Below are 16,757 nucleotides of genomic sequence, written 5' to 3'. Positions count from 1 at the left end.
CATCTCGTACTTGCTTCAGAGCATGCGTCGTTTTTGGTCCGTCAGAACAGCATACAGACGATTGGTTTTCCTGATAGGAATTGGTTTCGTCGGAAATATTTAGAACATGTTCTATTTCTAGGTCCTTCAGAATTTTCAAAAAAAAAAAGTCCAAAGAGGCACACGATCCGAATGGACGTTGAAAAGCTTCCGTCTGACTTTTTCTGTTGGACATTCCGCTCGTGTGTACGCGCCTTTAGACAAACAAGGCTGTACAGTCAAGTGACAACCCATCACAAACATATACATGACCCAATTTGGGTACTGAACCAAAATTGTTTTATCGTTCAAATTTTTTAATAATAAACAAAAAGAAGTACAGAATTAACCACGAAAACAAAAAGAGAGGCAGACCGACCCAATATTTAAGAAACATTGATCAAGAAAATTTAGTAGCTATATTCCATGGAAAAATCTCATTGCAACCTCTGACCACAAAAGCAAGAAATTTAGAAAGACATGATTTTACTGGGTAGATTTTACATTTTCCCACATCTAACTTTCAGTTGACAGCCATGCTCTTGACATGCTAAGAGCCTGGTCTTGGGATTCATGGATGCTCCCCTTTGGATCATCTCCTTTCTTCTTTTAGTTATTTACCCTTTCTCCCTGTGCTTTACCCACCTACTCTTTTTTTCTGTCTCTTGCAGTACCCACTAAACTATTCCCCCCATCTTTTCTTCCATTCTATTATCTGTATTAGCCCCAGGATGCTCTTTGTCCTGCAATTACCTGGTCTCTAGTATGCCCCTGTTCCATTTCTGCCCCAGATGCCTGTTGTAGTCCTCTCCCGCTGAATAGGAGCTGCTCTTTGACTGTTTTCAGGTTTGGGCTTGTTCCTTCCCATTAAATGGTTAAATAGTTTAGAAAAATGGGAGGAAGCACATCAAGTACTGTTGGTGTGCTAATGGAATTGACGTGGCAGATATCGGGGAGCAACCTTTGTATGATGTGCATATTACCGGGGTCTTCTCTGTATGCTAATCTCTGTTGATGGTAAGTTTGACTACCTACATATATGGAGGGGGATATGCTTTTGGGAAAATAGAGTGGGTAATGTGTTATCTGCCCATTATGCAGCAATCCCCTTTCTTGTACTGGGCTGTCTTTGACTAGTGATTTTCTTCTATAGCTTTGTTTGGATTGATTACTAAATACGGTCAGACCATGATGCGAACATTGAAATGGCTTTTCACCTTCAGCTACTATATCCCTACAACTGAAGGTCGGTATGGCTGACTAGACATGTTTAACACTAGTATTGACTGATCGGTTAACATCATAACATTGGTATATTGCCTCTGATATTTAAGTGGTGAATTAATCTATATCCATTATGCTTAGTAATCCCTGTATATATATAGATATGTATATCTATATACCTTGACACAGAACCACATATCGTCAGCGGAATCTTTTCCTAATCTTTTCCTTGATGTGCTTCATCCTTGCTGGGCGTTTTCGCTGCCTTTGGTCTCATTTTTTGCCTCCCCATGACGAACTCACTTGGTAAGTATTTCCCCTTTCTGGGGTCATATGTGTTTTCTTCTGGTGTGTTTTTTTTTTCCCTTGATGGATTTGTCCTATGGGATAGGGGGATATGGAACTATACATATTTTGTATGCACCTGATATGTATTTTTGTATGTTATGTTTATAAACCAAAATTGTCTATATTAGGCATATTGCTATTTTAAATCTATTAATTGTACAATTTTTAATCTTTTGTAATAAAAATATGACTTTTTTTACTATACATATGTCATTTGTTGTATAAGACATACTGAGGGGCCATCCTTGAACACCCACAACTCTTTGCTGCAATTTATTTGATGTAATAGCCTTGTTTATATCTTGCATGATAATTTGTAATGTTGAGACTCTCTGTTTTTACAACTGTTGTTTTTTTTGTGTGATATAAGTAGATTTTTTTTTTTATATACACCTGGTTGCTTTACTCTCCAAATAAATAAATAAATAAATAAAGAATGGGCAGCACAGTGGCTAAGTGGTTACAACTTGTGCCTAACAGCACTAGGGTCATCGGTTCAAATGCCAACCACAGCACTACCTGCCTGGAGTTTGCATGTTGTCCCGGTGGCTGTGTGGGTTTCCTCGGGGGTAGTCCGGTTTCCTCCGGGTAGTCCGGTTTCCTCCCACACTCCAAAGACATTCTGGTAGGCTAATTGGCTCCTGTCCAAATTGGCCCTAATATGTGTATGTATGAATGTATTAAAAACAGAAATGGTTCAATACTCTGTCTATACGAGGAGTAATCAGTAGTTGGTGTACCTCCATTGCAGTTTGTATTCCTGTGCAATTGTTGACACTGTGGTCATGACTCGATTGCTCTCATTGTTTATAGAACTAATGCATGGTTGGTAGGTGTTCTTTTCTCTATTCTAGCTCTCCCAAAGGTTTTGTCCTGCTTGGCACAGGTAAAAGGAAAACAAAGAACATACTGCAGCACTGTGCTGACTTTATTGTGCATATCCTGTATGCATTACTGCCAAAAACCAGAAGTTGCTGGGGCGAAACTGCTACACTGTTACTGTTCCTTCTACACCCCAAAAACAGCCATCAGACAAAGTGGTGAATGATTATTAAATTATATAGGTTAAATATTGCCAGTGCTCAGAGTGAGGCACATTGTGCTTGGAACTTGTTATCAATGTGACAGCTTCCCACACAGGTAATTCCTCATATTCCCATCGCACACGTTCCTGAAAAAGCTCTCAAAGTTTGGGTGCTGGAGCAACAACCAGCTGGATACTGGTTCAGGTCACAAAGTAGATATTTGCCAGCACACCATGGATCGACACAAAGTAGCGTCCAAACAGATCATTTATTGCATGATCACAACACAAGGAGAGTGCAACGTTTCGGAGTCACGCAGGAACGCTTCGTCAGGCATGTGATTTTCTTTAGCTTCCCGCACAGGGCTCATATTTGTTAGGAATGCTGGTGGTCACTGGCTTCCTAGCAACCAATGACTCATGTCTGGCCACATTCAGCTACTAGCTAGTAGATTCCCAGGCTGAAAGCTGAATGTAAACAAAGGGGAGGGATGCTCGCTGGCGCCATTACCCAAATATGGCAATGCCCAAGTTAGGTCAATGATAAATCACAGGGGAGGCGGACCTGATGGAGAACACCTGCCCGCCCATTGCTATATGCCATCATGTAAAAACAAGGCAGAGGTGTGAGAGAATTCTAAAGAGTGTCTACAACATCTTCCAAAACATGGACACAGATTGTTTTAAAAATGTACAGAAGTTCTAATTAACCCCTACTCCCCACCCCACACGATGCAAAACCAAAAAAAACCTGGGCTGGACTGCATTAAAGTGATTGTAAAGTCTCTTTTTTTTCCCTATAATAATAACAAACATGTTATACTTACCTCCTCTGTTGCACTGGATTTGAACAAAGCAGCCCAGATCCTCCTCTTTTCGGGTGCCTCCTTGGAGCTCCTAGCCCCTTCCTCCTGTTCAGTGCCCCCACAGCAAGCAGCTTGATATGGTGGCACTTGAGCCGAGTCACATTCAGACACAGAGCCGTGACCCAGCCCCACCCCCTCTTTTTCCTAATTGGCTAGCTGACTTTGATTGACAGCAGCAGCCAATAGGAGGGAGAATCTCAGAAGGCTGAGACACTAGTGGACATCACTGGACAGGGAGGGACCTCAGGTAAGTATTAGGGGGCTGCTGCACACAGAAGGCTTTATATTAATGCAAAGAATGCATTAAGATAATAAACCTTCTGACTTTACAATCCCTTTAAGGGCCACTAAGTTGTAAATGTGACATTTACTACAGGTAAATCTTTCTGGTGAATGTGTTTTAATACACAGCTCATTAGCAGTTTGATTAATTTACTGCTTTATAAATATGCCCCTAGGCGATTTTCATAAATGTCCCCAATTATGTGGTTTAAATAAGGCTCCCCATATCTAGCAGTCCACTGCTGGCTTACACTTTCCCCCTGCACATGTAGATCCATTTTGTTTCATTTCTTACCTGGCCTTCAAGTGGTCTGTGATACGCTGTCACTGTGAATATGATCATGTACAAAACATAGAGACAAAACTTCACACAGAATATCTTGCCCGCATAAGAATCCCATTTTTCCTGCATCAAATGGTTGATGGGTTCCAGCACTATCATTTCATGCCGATTCTGGAGAAAGAAATCAGGATTATCAATGTGATAGTTGTTTTTAACTTATTGAACAGACATATAAAACATTTTCAATGATATATTTAACAGACAAATAGAGCAAATAAGAGAATTTTTACTGTCAGGGTTTGTTATTTATTTAAAAAAATAGCTTTTCCCCCATTCAAAACTGCATGTTTATTTGTTCTGTGCACATTAAAAATAAAAAGTATTGCAGGTATGTGATTATGGCACTTATCTCCAATTGTACAGTGGTACAGGCATCAACGCATATGTTTTTTTTAATCCAATATCAATATCAAAAGAACTGTCACAGACTAAGATAGTCAATATAGAAAATGACAGGTGGTCCCAGGAACTGCACATCAAATCAAAGCCTGCTGTGTGATAGTGAATATGAGTTTTAGCCTGGACCCCCGCCAGGCCACGTTCCCAATGCATTTCACTCCGCCCATTGGAGCTTACTCATGGGGATGGACATATAGAAGTTACAATATTAATCAGTAAAGCAGTGATGACACCCACTTCGAGTGATAAATAACTATGTATCCTTTGCATACAATGTATCCAAGATTGACTGATTGACAGCATCTAATGAAATGCAGTCACTGCTCAGGTATTCAGACAGCCACTGGTATTGTGGCTGTCTGCCAGCAGTGCAGATCCCTTCATCCATGCTCTTTGGTATGAAGCCTGCTGGAGTGAACAAGAGAAATCTACAAACGTATGGCTAACATATATTTTTCTTATTTAGCCCCCCAGGCTTAACAAGAGAAATACAAAAGCTTCCTCCATCTATGCTAAAAAAAAATGGATAGAGGAATCTGCATTGCCAGTTATTGTACAATATTCATCTGATAGGATGCCGTCACTGTTAGGATGACAATATTCCAACTGACTCTTTTTTTATTTTTTACTCAAAGTTTGCCGGTGCTGCCAACAAAGATACCCACAGCCAGTGGCAGCTGGTGCTCAATATTTTGGTGGCGGCACAAACTAAATATATATATTCATATTCATTCACTATTGTCACACAATTGGGTGTGCTCGGTGCGCAGTGCTCTGCTCCCCGAGCCCACCCTTTTTTGAAACCTATTAGAGCCTCCAACTCTAATCACGTGCTTTAAAAAAAGAAAAGAACATTGGAATCCATGCGTCCGGTGCCCTGCATGTAGATTAGGGGGCTGGAGGCAAGGATGGGGGGCCACTACCCACAGTTCAAATATCAGCTAAATCTTGCCAAATTGGTAAAAATTCAAGCTGTGCATGGTCAGCTTTAGACCCGTCCAAAGATTTTCTAGCAATAAAGAGCCACAGCATTTACAAATCCTGCTAAATGCCACATATTCTCTTTGTAGACAAAGTAGTGCAGGACAATTGCGACGGCGGTCCTAAACAGTGACCACATTTTAGGCCATTTGGGTAATATGAAAAAATGCCAAAACATTTCTTTTCCAATATGCCCTTTGCCACATGGAAACAATTTATCCCACAGCGTCTTACTCACATTGGCATTACTGTTGAATACAATGGTTTCCAGCACAGAGTCAGGTTCATAGGAGTCCACAGATGACATGTCATACAGAGAGGTGTGCACTGGGCCGTACGTCCATTCCGTGAACTTCCGAGACAAATGTTTATAATCTGGTTCTGTGATCTCCCTCCGCAGCATGTGCTTGAACAACTAAAAGACAGAAAGCTGATAAGTTTCATATAAGCAACACAATACACTGTTTATAATGAAGCCAACCTCCAATAAGCATTATTTTTTAGAGGATGACTGCTCAGCAAATGTGGAGATTTTATAATACCTTTGTTCCCCAGTTAATCTGGACCACAAATTTTGTTTACAATGAGGAAAGGTTAGAACCGCTGCCAGGATTTTATTTTTGCCTGCATTGCCACTGGGAAGAGTTCCTTACAGTACTGTCATACTGGACAGGAACACTGGCCAGGAAGTAAGGCTTGCAACTGGGACAGTAATAAAAGTCTGGTTCTACTTCTTACCTAGAAGAAAAAAAAGTGCTCCCTCACCCTGAACTTCCTGGGACTTTGAGGGGGAAGTGTTCTCCCCTTCCTCTATACCTCCTAGACTCCCCCCCGGTGTTCTATTTTGTACAGTAGGTGTGCTGGAGCCCCCCCCCCCACTGGGTGTACTGTGGATCTATGTGCAGCTGCTGGCTCTCACTATTGGTTCTTCACTGCTGCACTGTGAACTCTGTGACAGAAGCAGGATCTGCGTGAGAGTAGGCAGTGTAAAACCCTTCCTCCCTCCTCTGCATCCCCCCCTCCTGGCAGTGCAGGATCCAAACAGGGGGAGCAAGAGTAAAGCCAATGGAAACTTTAGAAAGGACTGCTCTGCAGACGTTGTGGACTATGGGAATTGTAGTACTTAAAGGGGTGCTGCACCATACTTGTTAATGGAGGCTAACAGGCAGTGGACTTCATCTCCCACAAATCCCTGCTCCTGGAAGAGGAGCGCCCCACTTTTTCCCCAGGCATATTGGCCGAGATTGTGGCAGCAATGGGTACAGACCCGCTGTCAGCATCTACGCCTCACATCTGAGGGACCAAAGCCATTGGAGAGGAGCTAAGGGGACAAGTTTCTTTGCCTGTTCATCCACATCAAGGAGAGAGGGTGGACCTGCATCTGAAACTTCCAGAGCTGCCTTCAGAGACTGAGTTTGAGAGAGAGAAAGATTTGCTGCATCTTCAGAATTGGAGCTGAGAACTGCGGCCTGTGTGAGGGACCAGGATCTAATCGCTCGGACCTGCTGATCGCTAAGTCATTGGGACCAGATTTGCCACCTGCCAGGAAGTGATAAGCTAAGCTACACATCCTAAACACCTGCCACACACTGCTAGTCCAAATAGAGACTGCTCCTACTTAGTGACCTATCTCCTGCCATCCAACCAAACTCTTAAAAGGACAGTGCACCACCTAAAGAAGGGCCCCACCAAAAGCCAGCCAATGCTAATCACTAGGTGCAAGGTACTTTCTACCAATTCTGGGGTACCTCTACACTAGAAATGCATATGCCCCCCTGCTGTTAGGGTTATATGCACAAGGTGTACACCATGACCCTTTTGATTCTTCTGAATTGGTTTATGTTGTTTAGAGACTCTAGTTACCCAGTTGCAGTTTAATTTAATCTTGTTAAAACCTTTAAGTGCCATCTAGTGGTTGATCAACCATTTCACCCCTTATGGTGCTCTTAAGTCTCTGTAATTACATGTTTATTCATGTACCCCTTGTTTGTTGGCATTGCCTTAATACATTTAATTATTTAGCTCCAAGTTATTGTGACCTAATTATTGTGAAATGTCACAGAGTGGTAGCTTACTAATTCTTAAGTTACACAGGTGTAAACGGTCTTAGTCTACGACCAAGTGTGTCAGAGGGGAGCAGCAGTCGTAGCAGAATCCATCATCACCAGTGGCTCCTGCGGGGGAAAGCGCTGCAAATGACAAAAGGGCAGCATTTTGTAAGTATTAAGGGCAGTATACACACAACTCTAGGTCTACCCTTACAGGCTTTCTAGAGAATGTGCACTTTTAAGGGTAAATATGTAAATAATTCCCTTACATGTCCTTAACCTACAAAATGTACCCAACATTTCTCCTGTCTAAACACCTAATGCTTAAAGTGACATTAAAAAATATCATTATTCTCCAAAAGTAATCCATACACATTCATTACTTAATGGGCCTGTTATCTGTTTTCCTTGAAATAATTTCTTTCTCTGTTTTCCTACCTCTCTCTAATAACTTTTGGGAACTACTGACCTCTCCTTTTCCCCCTCACTTTAGTTTGTTTGGAAGAAGCAGTGCACATTTATTGTGGTCATGTGCGCTGCCCTATGCACACTACACTTCCCATAGTCCATCTTGAGAGCAAGGAAAAGAGAGTGGCTATGTTCCTACACAAAGTTGTACCATGGAGAATTAATGTAGCTACTCCTTTACAGGAAGTCACATCAAAGCAGCAAAAAAACGCACACAATTTAGAGATTTGGTGGTAGACATGTGCACTGTTGAAAATTGAGTTAGTTTTCATTTCATTCGTTTTTTTTTTTTTCGTTTTTCTGGTCATTCATTATGTTCGAAATTTGTTATTTCGAAAAAATTCGTAACTTCGGAAAAATTGGAATTCGTTATGTTCCATTCGTTTAGATGCAATATTCATTATTTCGATAATTCGGAAAAAATCAGAAATTCAAAATTCGGAAATTTGATAATCTGAAATTTCGGAAATCCAAAAATTTGAAAATCAGAAAATTTGAAAATCCGAAATCATAACTAACTAATAATAACTAACTATTAAATTATAGATATTGGAATTTCCATTCAAATTTGTCTGTTAGTGAACGGAACTAATATGAATTTATCCGAGGTTACGAATTACCCAAAATAACGAATTCCGCATCTAAATGAATGGAACGTAGTGAAATAATAATAATAAATAATAATAATAAAACGTTTTTATTATTATTATTGGTATTCATTTTTTATGTTCCATTCGTTTAGATGCGGCTTTCGTTATTTTGGATCATTCGTAACTTTGGATAAATTCATATTCGTTCACTAATAGCCAAATTAAGGAAATTCCAATACCTATATTTAATAGTTGGTAATAGTTATTATTATTAGTTAGTTATTATTCTGTATTTTCGAATTTCCGGGTTTTCAAATTTTCGGATTTTCCTTCTTATTTTCGGATTTTTGTTCTTTTGAATTTTTGGATTTTCATTCTTATTTTCAGATTATCGAATTTTCGATTTTTCGGATTTTCAAATTTCAGAATTTTCGAATTTTGAATTTTCTAATTTCAGAATTTTCGAATTTTAGCTTTCAGAAAAATTTGTTAAACTGATTTTCGCTAATTTGAATATTTCCAAATAAAAGCGGAGTTCCAGCCGAAATATGACTTTTAAGATTAAAATACCCCTAGAATACTCATGCCTCGTGCAATATAACAAAATATGCTGTAAACTATGCCCAGTTGTCTATCTGTGCAGCATTGTTTTTTTACTTTTGTGAAGTCCCTGCACAGTGTGGCCATCTCCAGTGTGGGCATCTGAAGCCACAGTGTTCTTTTTCCTGGCGATCTCGCGCATGTGCAGTGCTGTGCAATCTTGGTCAGCTTGCCATGCCAAGCTGACCAAGATTTTCCATAGATGTTGAATGTTACAGGAGCTTAAATCCGGTAAGTAAACAGAAAAAAATAAATAAATTGCCTATTGATTTTAAGGATGCACATTAGTGCTGCATGGTGAGGAGTGAAAAATGTGGGTGGAACTCCGCTTTAAGGAATTTGTCAAATTTCGTTGAAAAACTAATTAGGAACTAAACAAATTGCACATGTCTATTTGGAGGAAGCTGAGAGCAATGGAATGGAATTTGAGTTATGATTACAGACTTCAATAGCAGATTTGTAAAACTAGAATTTAGTGTTACTCTACCTTCTAAAACAAATATACCCCCCCCCATACCTAAACTTTTTGTGAAGTTGTCCTATCAAAATACAGACCTGAGTGCAGACCACATGCTTAAATACTGACATTTATCCCCACTCCGAGGTTCTGGCGCCTCGCAGCTTTTGTAAGAAAAACATCCTGACCTCATCCTGTGTCTAGTGTGCATACATATAGGCAGACCCATTCATTCTTATAGATGGTCCATTCATACATATGTTGGCTGTGGGGAAGAAGTATGATGTCTACACTAAAAAGTAAAGTGGTATTAAACCCAAAACCAAAATGTAATATATTGCAGCTTACTAATTATTAGATGTGGTGGCTGCATTTGTTTTAATTGTTTAAGCTTTTTTCCCCCTCTGTTTTCACCTGGTGGTCTGGCAAGACACATCTTCTGTATTAGAGCGCCCCCACTCTGGATGAAGGAGCAACAGAGACTTCTTTAGACAACAGCACTGTCATTCGGGGGGGCGGGGGGTGTTAGATGTACTATCAGATTCAAATACACTAACAAATTAAAGCCAAACTCCAGCTAATACTTTATAAACAGTTGCAGCAAACATTTTTTTTTCCTTTTGGGATAAAAATTGTACTTAAGTGAATAAATAAAAGATCATTTTATTGATCATCGTAAGCACCCCTTCCAGTGTTAAATGCTCCATGCATTGCAATGCAAACCCTTTTAATAGGAGCGACTCAAGTCGCTCTAACTTAGAAAAAGGTTCCTGTACTACTTTGGGGCGACTTTGAATCGGCTTGCATTGACTTCTATACAGAAGTGATTTTGCAAGCCGTGCTGAAGTTGCGCTGTACGGTGGCGGCTTCAGAGTCGGAAAACTTTGAAGCTGCCCCAGTGTGGACCGGCACTTACTGACATTTTAAGTTCTTATTTAATACTTAACCCATAACCTGGCACTTAGCTTTTACAGCTCCCAAAGCCCTAACACTTCAACTAACCCCTACATTTGGCCCTCAAATCTTAAACTCCCTGGCAACACCTAACACTTTAAGTATCTCCTAAAATGTAACACTAACATTAATTGAACCCATAAATGAAGCCCTAACACTAAATAAACACTTCCTCTAATTACTCGCCTCATTCTGTGCAAGGTCTAAACAGACACCACCAATATCCTAGTGTCAGAATCAGCTGATCCATAGTAATTAGTATGATAGTTCAAAGACAAAAGAGACGCCAAAAAGTTGAAATAACTTGCATTTTCATCATCTATTACCCATCCAACCAACCGTGTTAACAATTCTTCTCTAAAATAAAATGTTGGTTTCCGTTTTAATTTGAGAACTAAAATAAATATTTAAGGCCAATTTTTTCTTGCAGGCAATCGTCCTTAACACCCATAAAAAAACATGTTCCTATTGTCCTTCACTGAAACATTTGAGACACTGAGATATTCAGATTAGCTAGACATTACCTAAATGTCCTTTATTTTATCTTCAGATGTCTGACACATTTTAGGAATTCATTTTGTTAAATTACCCTCTAAAACATCCTTTTTAATGTCAATTGGCCATGATTTTTCCACCATAATTAAACACAGAAAGCTGACAAATGTATGACAAATAACAAGGATAACAACAAAGGCTAACAGATGACATGGCGTGGAGGACACAAGAAGCTTTTTGAAAGCTGAACTCCAAAGGACTTAATTCTGCACAATCTTTACATTTACACAGCCCTGCCATGTGGGTTTCCTGACATTCCTCTACTGCAGCTAAGCAATGCAGCTTGGTCAACTCCTTGCCCCTTGGAAAAGAAATAGGTAATGTACATTTATAGCTGGAGGGGGAGAAGTTACGAGAAGGGGAGAAACTACAAACAAATCATAAGTATATGAACTGCAGTATGTAGGCAGGTGCAGTCTACGTGCTCTACTGCAGGTGTTGCTCTTTCGCAGTGACACTGCAGTGGGAGGAGAAGTTAAGAGGAACATGGTTCCTCTATGGTTTCCTGGGTCACTGGGGAAGCTATTCCATTGGATGCTGCAGCCCCATGTGACTCTAGCAGTCATCTTGGGTCAGGCATACTTTTAAGTCCCTGGCTCCCAAGTTTGGCAAGCATTTTGTAGGGACAGGTACCTCTCCTGGTAGGGACAGAACTAGCAGCAGAGAAAAGTTCCAAACTAAGAGGAAAAGCGTAAAGGGCTTGCAACTTCCCTGGACATCTTTCTGCTTGGGCAAAGATGGCCAGGACGCATTCTTCCCCTCTCAACAGGCACTATCAGTTTGTCTGAATCCTGCTCGCTACATGCTGTTGGAACTGTGAGTGTTACCAGCTGGGCTGCTTTCCCACCGGGTACTTGTGAACTGCCTTTGTATTTTGCCAATACAAGTCCTTACATCACACTGGGACTGTGTGTAGTATTGCTGCCCCAACACAGTGCATCCCACCTAAATGTACATGGGCATTTGGAATCTGAATCCTAAATGGTCTGTTAAAGGAGCTCAAAGCCATTAAAATTTTGAATGGCTCCTAAAGGCTAGTGAAAATCAGCAATTTATTATATTTATTTTAATTTTGTTATCTAGAAGCTCATGAAAAATGTATTAAAAGGAAGATAAATTCACATTTAAGTAGATAAAACAGCAATGTGCATTAAAAAATGGCGGCAGTGGGGTCCTACCCGACGCGTTTCATCTTCTTGGACATTGCGTCTCCCCAGACGATGTCCAAGGAGACAAAACGCGTTGGATAGGACCCCACTGACGCCCTTTTTTATTGCACAGCGCTGTTTTATCTACTTAAATGTGAGTTTATCTTCCTTTTAAAACATTTTTCATGTTTATATACGGAATTACACTATGTGGCCTTCTCTGTTCTTCTTATGCAAACCCAACTGTTGCGTATGGATCTGGGGCACCACTTCTGAGAGATACATCTGTCCATGGATGGTCGCAGTTTCCTGTTGCAACTTCCACAGAACTTCACATCCCCATTTGTTGTTTTACAACACAAGTTTGTTTGACCCATTGAACGTACATTCCTTTGGGTTCAAACGTTCCGGTAAGCCTCCCTATTGTTGGTGGTGTTTCATTCACTCCAGGATTTCATCTGTTCACCGGCATGATCTTCACATGAAGTTTTTCATATATATGGGACTCATATCATCTTTGTACCATTGTTTTTTATTTGGAATTTTTCAGATGCACTAGTAGTCACCATATTTATGACACTTACATCATACACATAACTTATGTGTTCTGTGTTTCACTTTTCATATTAGATACCTTTTTCTTTTCATGATGCTTTATAGCGCTACACTTTCCCGTTTTCTATAGGAGGTGAGGGTAATGCTGCAACAGCAACACAAACAGGAATAAAAATGTTTTTATTTTCCCCTCCTCCATTGAAAAAAGCAAGGTGTTTTTGGAATATACCAGCTGAAGACTGAGCAACCCGCTGTGATCTGAATACTCCAGCTTGAACTATAAGTTTTAGCGCTGGTTGTTCACCGCCAACTGTACTGTAAATTGGGAATGAAATTAACACTTCCAATAGATGATTTAGGCTTCTTTATTGATCAGCCATTGGGCTAAATGAAAAATTAAACAAATGGATTCCTCCATCAACACAAGCAAGGTGGATAGAGGAATCCTCCCCATTGTGCCATTGTATTCTGACAGTGGGACTCCTCCTCTGTCAGAATACATTGGTTACTGGCCGCAGCTCATTGCCTGCTTTTACTGATCAAAGAAAATTTTCCAAGAAGCCCGTTCGACAGAAGTGGCGTGTTACAATAACCTCTGTCAAGTAGGAAAGGCCATACATGGATCGCAATTCAGCTGAAGCAGTCAAATTTCAGTACATCTAAGGCCAGCTTAAAGGAGAAGTCCAGCCTGAGCTCATTCGGCTGAGCTTCTCCTAAGGGTCACAGTAGTGCAACTCGTTTTGCACTCCTGTGACCCATTTTCAGAAGAGAGTGGTCTGAAGTCCACTCTCTGCTGACGTCACCAGGATCGGAAGTCTGGATCCGCCAGGTGTCTGGATTGATTGGCGTCTCAGGCTCCCAGCGAGCCGCTGAGACTGCTGCTCCCCGTCCCTCCGCAGCTCAGCAATCTAATGAGCATGGAGGAGCAGAGCAGGGGAGCTGCTGGTTGACAGGCGGGGAGGTGAGAGAACCGAGCCATCCGCGGCGTTCGATGGCTCTGTTCTCAGTGAAGAGACGACAGGGGAGAGATGAAGCACCGGACAGAGGTAAGTATGACTGGGGAAAAAATCCCAAAGCCATACTTCTCTTTTAACAGCATTACAAAAGGCAGCAGTATCCACACATTGTACACGCTTGATTAATGTTCATTCATGTTTACAATATACAGTGCTAAACTGTAGTTTTTGGCCAAAGTTTAGCTTTAAAGTGGTTGTAAATCCTGTATAACCTCTTTTACCTACAGGTAAGCCTATAATAATAACTTGCACAGTTTAGGAGATATTCACTGTATCCACATGTGCCAACGACATCGGCTCACTCGTGCCGTTTCTTCAGCTGCTGTACCATTATTGTCGACTCCCACGCACATGACGTCATCACGGCTCTGGTCAATCACAACCCAGAAATAACTCCGGGAGGACATGTTGCCAGACACAGGTATGCTGGGACTGCTGCAATAACATCATTCTAAGGTATTCCATAATGAGCTAGTATGCGATGCATACTAGCTCATTATGCCTTTGTTTTGCAGGTTATTTTTTTTTTTTTTTGTTTTGTTTTTTTTTACTCTGGGTTTACAACCACTTTAAGTTGAAGTGATTGTCTCCTATAATTATTATTATACTACCTCATTATGCCTTTGTTTCATAGTTTTTTTTTTCATCTGGGTTTACAACCACTTTAACAAATGGGGCTGCTAATGTATAAGGCTTACAAAGTTTTTCTTTTATACTAACCTCAATTTTACCAGTTTTAGCTGCTAGCTTCAGTGGTGTCAGACCTTCCCAGTTAGGAGTTTCCTCCAGGTCCATCTCTGGATTGATTGTTATGGATCTCTTCAGAATGTCATCATACATTTTAGTGATTATCTTAGTGTTCTTCTCTGTGTTATCAGCTACTAAAACCAGAGCGTGCAGGACTGTATTCCCATGACTATCTCTGGCTTTTAAGTCAGCCTTACGATAGGGATTGTTTAAGAGATAGTCAACAATATTGGGCTGGTTAGTGCAGGCAGCTAGAGAAAGAGGGAGTTCACCTGTGAATAAAAATAATCCAGACTTTAGTCAATAGAAACTGCAATCCCTCCAGATCAACAAATGATTTCCGAACAGGAAAAAAAGAATTGGAGTAAACCAAGGGACAACTTTTGGGGACGACAGAAGTTTAATCTCATGCTCTGTTTTTGCAAAAGCAATAAACAAATTGCACAATCAGGGGGGATGAAAATTCTTGGAAATCTTGGAAACATGTTGATGTATTATATTGCAGAAAGAATAAATTAATTATCTCATCAGATTTTATATACTTATGATAAATGCTGCATTTTGTATTTCAGATGCATGAATCATTGTCTGTAATAAAGGGCCGTTGACCTTGCATTATCTATACACTGTTAAAAACCTTTCACATTGTATTCTTTCACTTGTCTGATTAACACATTAGGCACTTCCCTGGTCCCAGCCTAAGGTTAGTGTCAGAAAATCAATTATGCAACAGGAGTGCTAATTGGCCACTTACCTTTTCTTAAGGAGTCACTTCCTTGCTGGGCATACCACCATTCCTCTCTACTCCTAGCAAGTGAGATTCTGCAATGTTTGGGGCTAGCGAGGAAAATTGACTGTCTCCATTTGCTGATACTGCTGGTGATGTATAATCAATGACAGGGTCAACTGCATGTTATGGTCCTAATGACCCATTCCCACCTATGTGGTCTGTTGCCGTGCCAACACATAAAAATGGACCAAAATGTATAAGCACTATTTATTGAGATGCAGAGCACAACAATGCACAGTAGTGTGTTTCTGTGCATCTTGCTACCCTTGGTACCCTGCATTTACCATTGAAAATAATTAGCACCGCAAGGTGCTAACTCATGCATGGTGGGTTGCTAACCCATAGCAACTCATAGGTGTAAATGGGTCCTATGTGTTCATATACAGGCAAATCTCTAACCACCAATATCATGCATTGAGAATCCTCTCCAAACTGCTGCAGAGCCAGCACCCACTGGCACCACCTCACAACCAGCAACCTGTGTATCTTAGGCTAAACTAACCAACCAAACAGATGTAAAAATAAGACTGAGCGCATTAGTACATAAGGAGATATTTAGAGTATATGTGCACATTTTCAGCCAAGCTACAATTCAAACTGGAAATCAAACGTTTGAAGGTAGTTAGTTCTTACACAGGCTGTCTGCATTCAAGAGTTTCCCAGCTGCTTTCTAAGGTTTGCTGTAGAGATGTGACAGAAAAAATGGGTGCAATAAAGGGCTTACTACAGCCTCTATGGCTATGCATTGGAACTAGTAAATAGGAAATTATAAATGAATGTAAAAAATATGTAACATATAGAATTTGATACAACAAACTTGTTGATGCCTTCTTTACAGTAGTTTTTTTTTTTTATGGTTGACTTCAGTTACGCCTGCAATTACTCAGGTTATCTAGATCATGCTTGTGACATCTTACCAAAGTAAAAACTGACTCCTTTTTTCTTCTTCTGAAAAAATGTGCCCTCCGCTTTGGCATGGACGTCAGCTTTGTGTTTCATCAGCAGCTGGACTAGTTGGAAGCTTCTCTTCTCAATTGCTATGTGGAGTGCTGTCTGTCCTGGAGTGATATAGAAAAACAAATCATATGTTTGATTACGTAGCCGTAATAAAAAAAGCTACAGCTGCTATCAATATGAATACCCAATTGGACCTGGATCACCTGCTGGTGGCACTGTGGTTCCCAGAGCTGACAGGTGTACTTCCGGGGTCCATCAGCAGCTGTCACCCAGTAGGCATCAGATCCCAATAATTACTCTCCACCTGATGATTGCTGCTAAGGAAGGTATATAGCCTCTCCTCTAGCTTCATTCAGCACCTCAGTGTTTTGCCTGTGTGCCATGTAC

General features: G+C 40.5%; 1 protein-coding gene across 2 annotated transcripts in view; it reads right to left on the bottom strand.

Annotated features, from left to right (window-relative positions):
- LOC141129100 (transient receptor potential cation channel subfamily V member 1-like) overlaps positions 1-16,757 on the bottom strand; it is a 105,725-nt gene that overhangs the window by 36,305 nt on the left and 52,663 nt on the right. For both annotated transcript variants that reach the window (XM_073616890.1, XM_073616888.1), the window contains exons 5-8: positions 16,331-16,471; positions 14,597-14,895; positions 5,724-5,900; positions 4,058-4,216 (exon numbers count right to left, since the gene is read on the bottom strand). In XM_073616890.1, the coding sequence (XP_073472991.1) occupies positions 4,058-4,216; positions 5,724-5,900; positions 14,597-14,895; positions 16,331-16,471 (776 nt within the window). The remainder of the gene's footprint in view (positions 1-4,057; positions 4,217-5,723; positions 5,901-14,596; positions 14,896-16,330; positions 16,472-16,757) is intronic.

The sequence above is a fragment of the Aquarana catesbeiana genome, linkage group LG02 (genome assembly GCF_042186555.1).
Source record: "Aquarana catesbeiana isolate 2022-GZ linkage group LG02, ASM4218655v1, whole genome shotgun sequence".
In the NCBI taxonomy this organism is placed as follows: Eukaryota; Metazoa; Chordata; class Amphibia; order Anura; family Ranidae; genus Aquarana; species Aquarana catesbeiana.
Note: the sequence above shows the minus strand (reverse complement) of the source record. Positions and strands in the feature narration are given on the sequence as shown.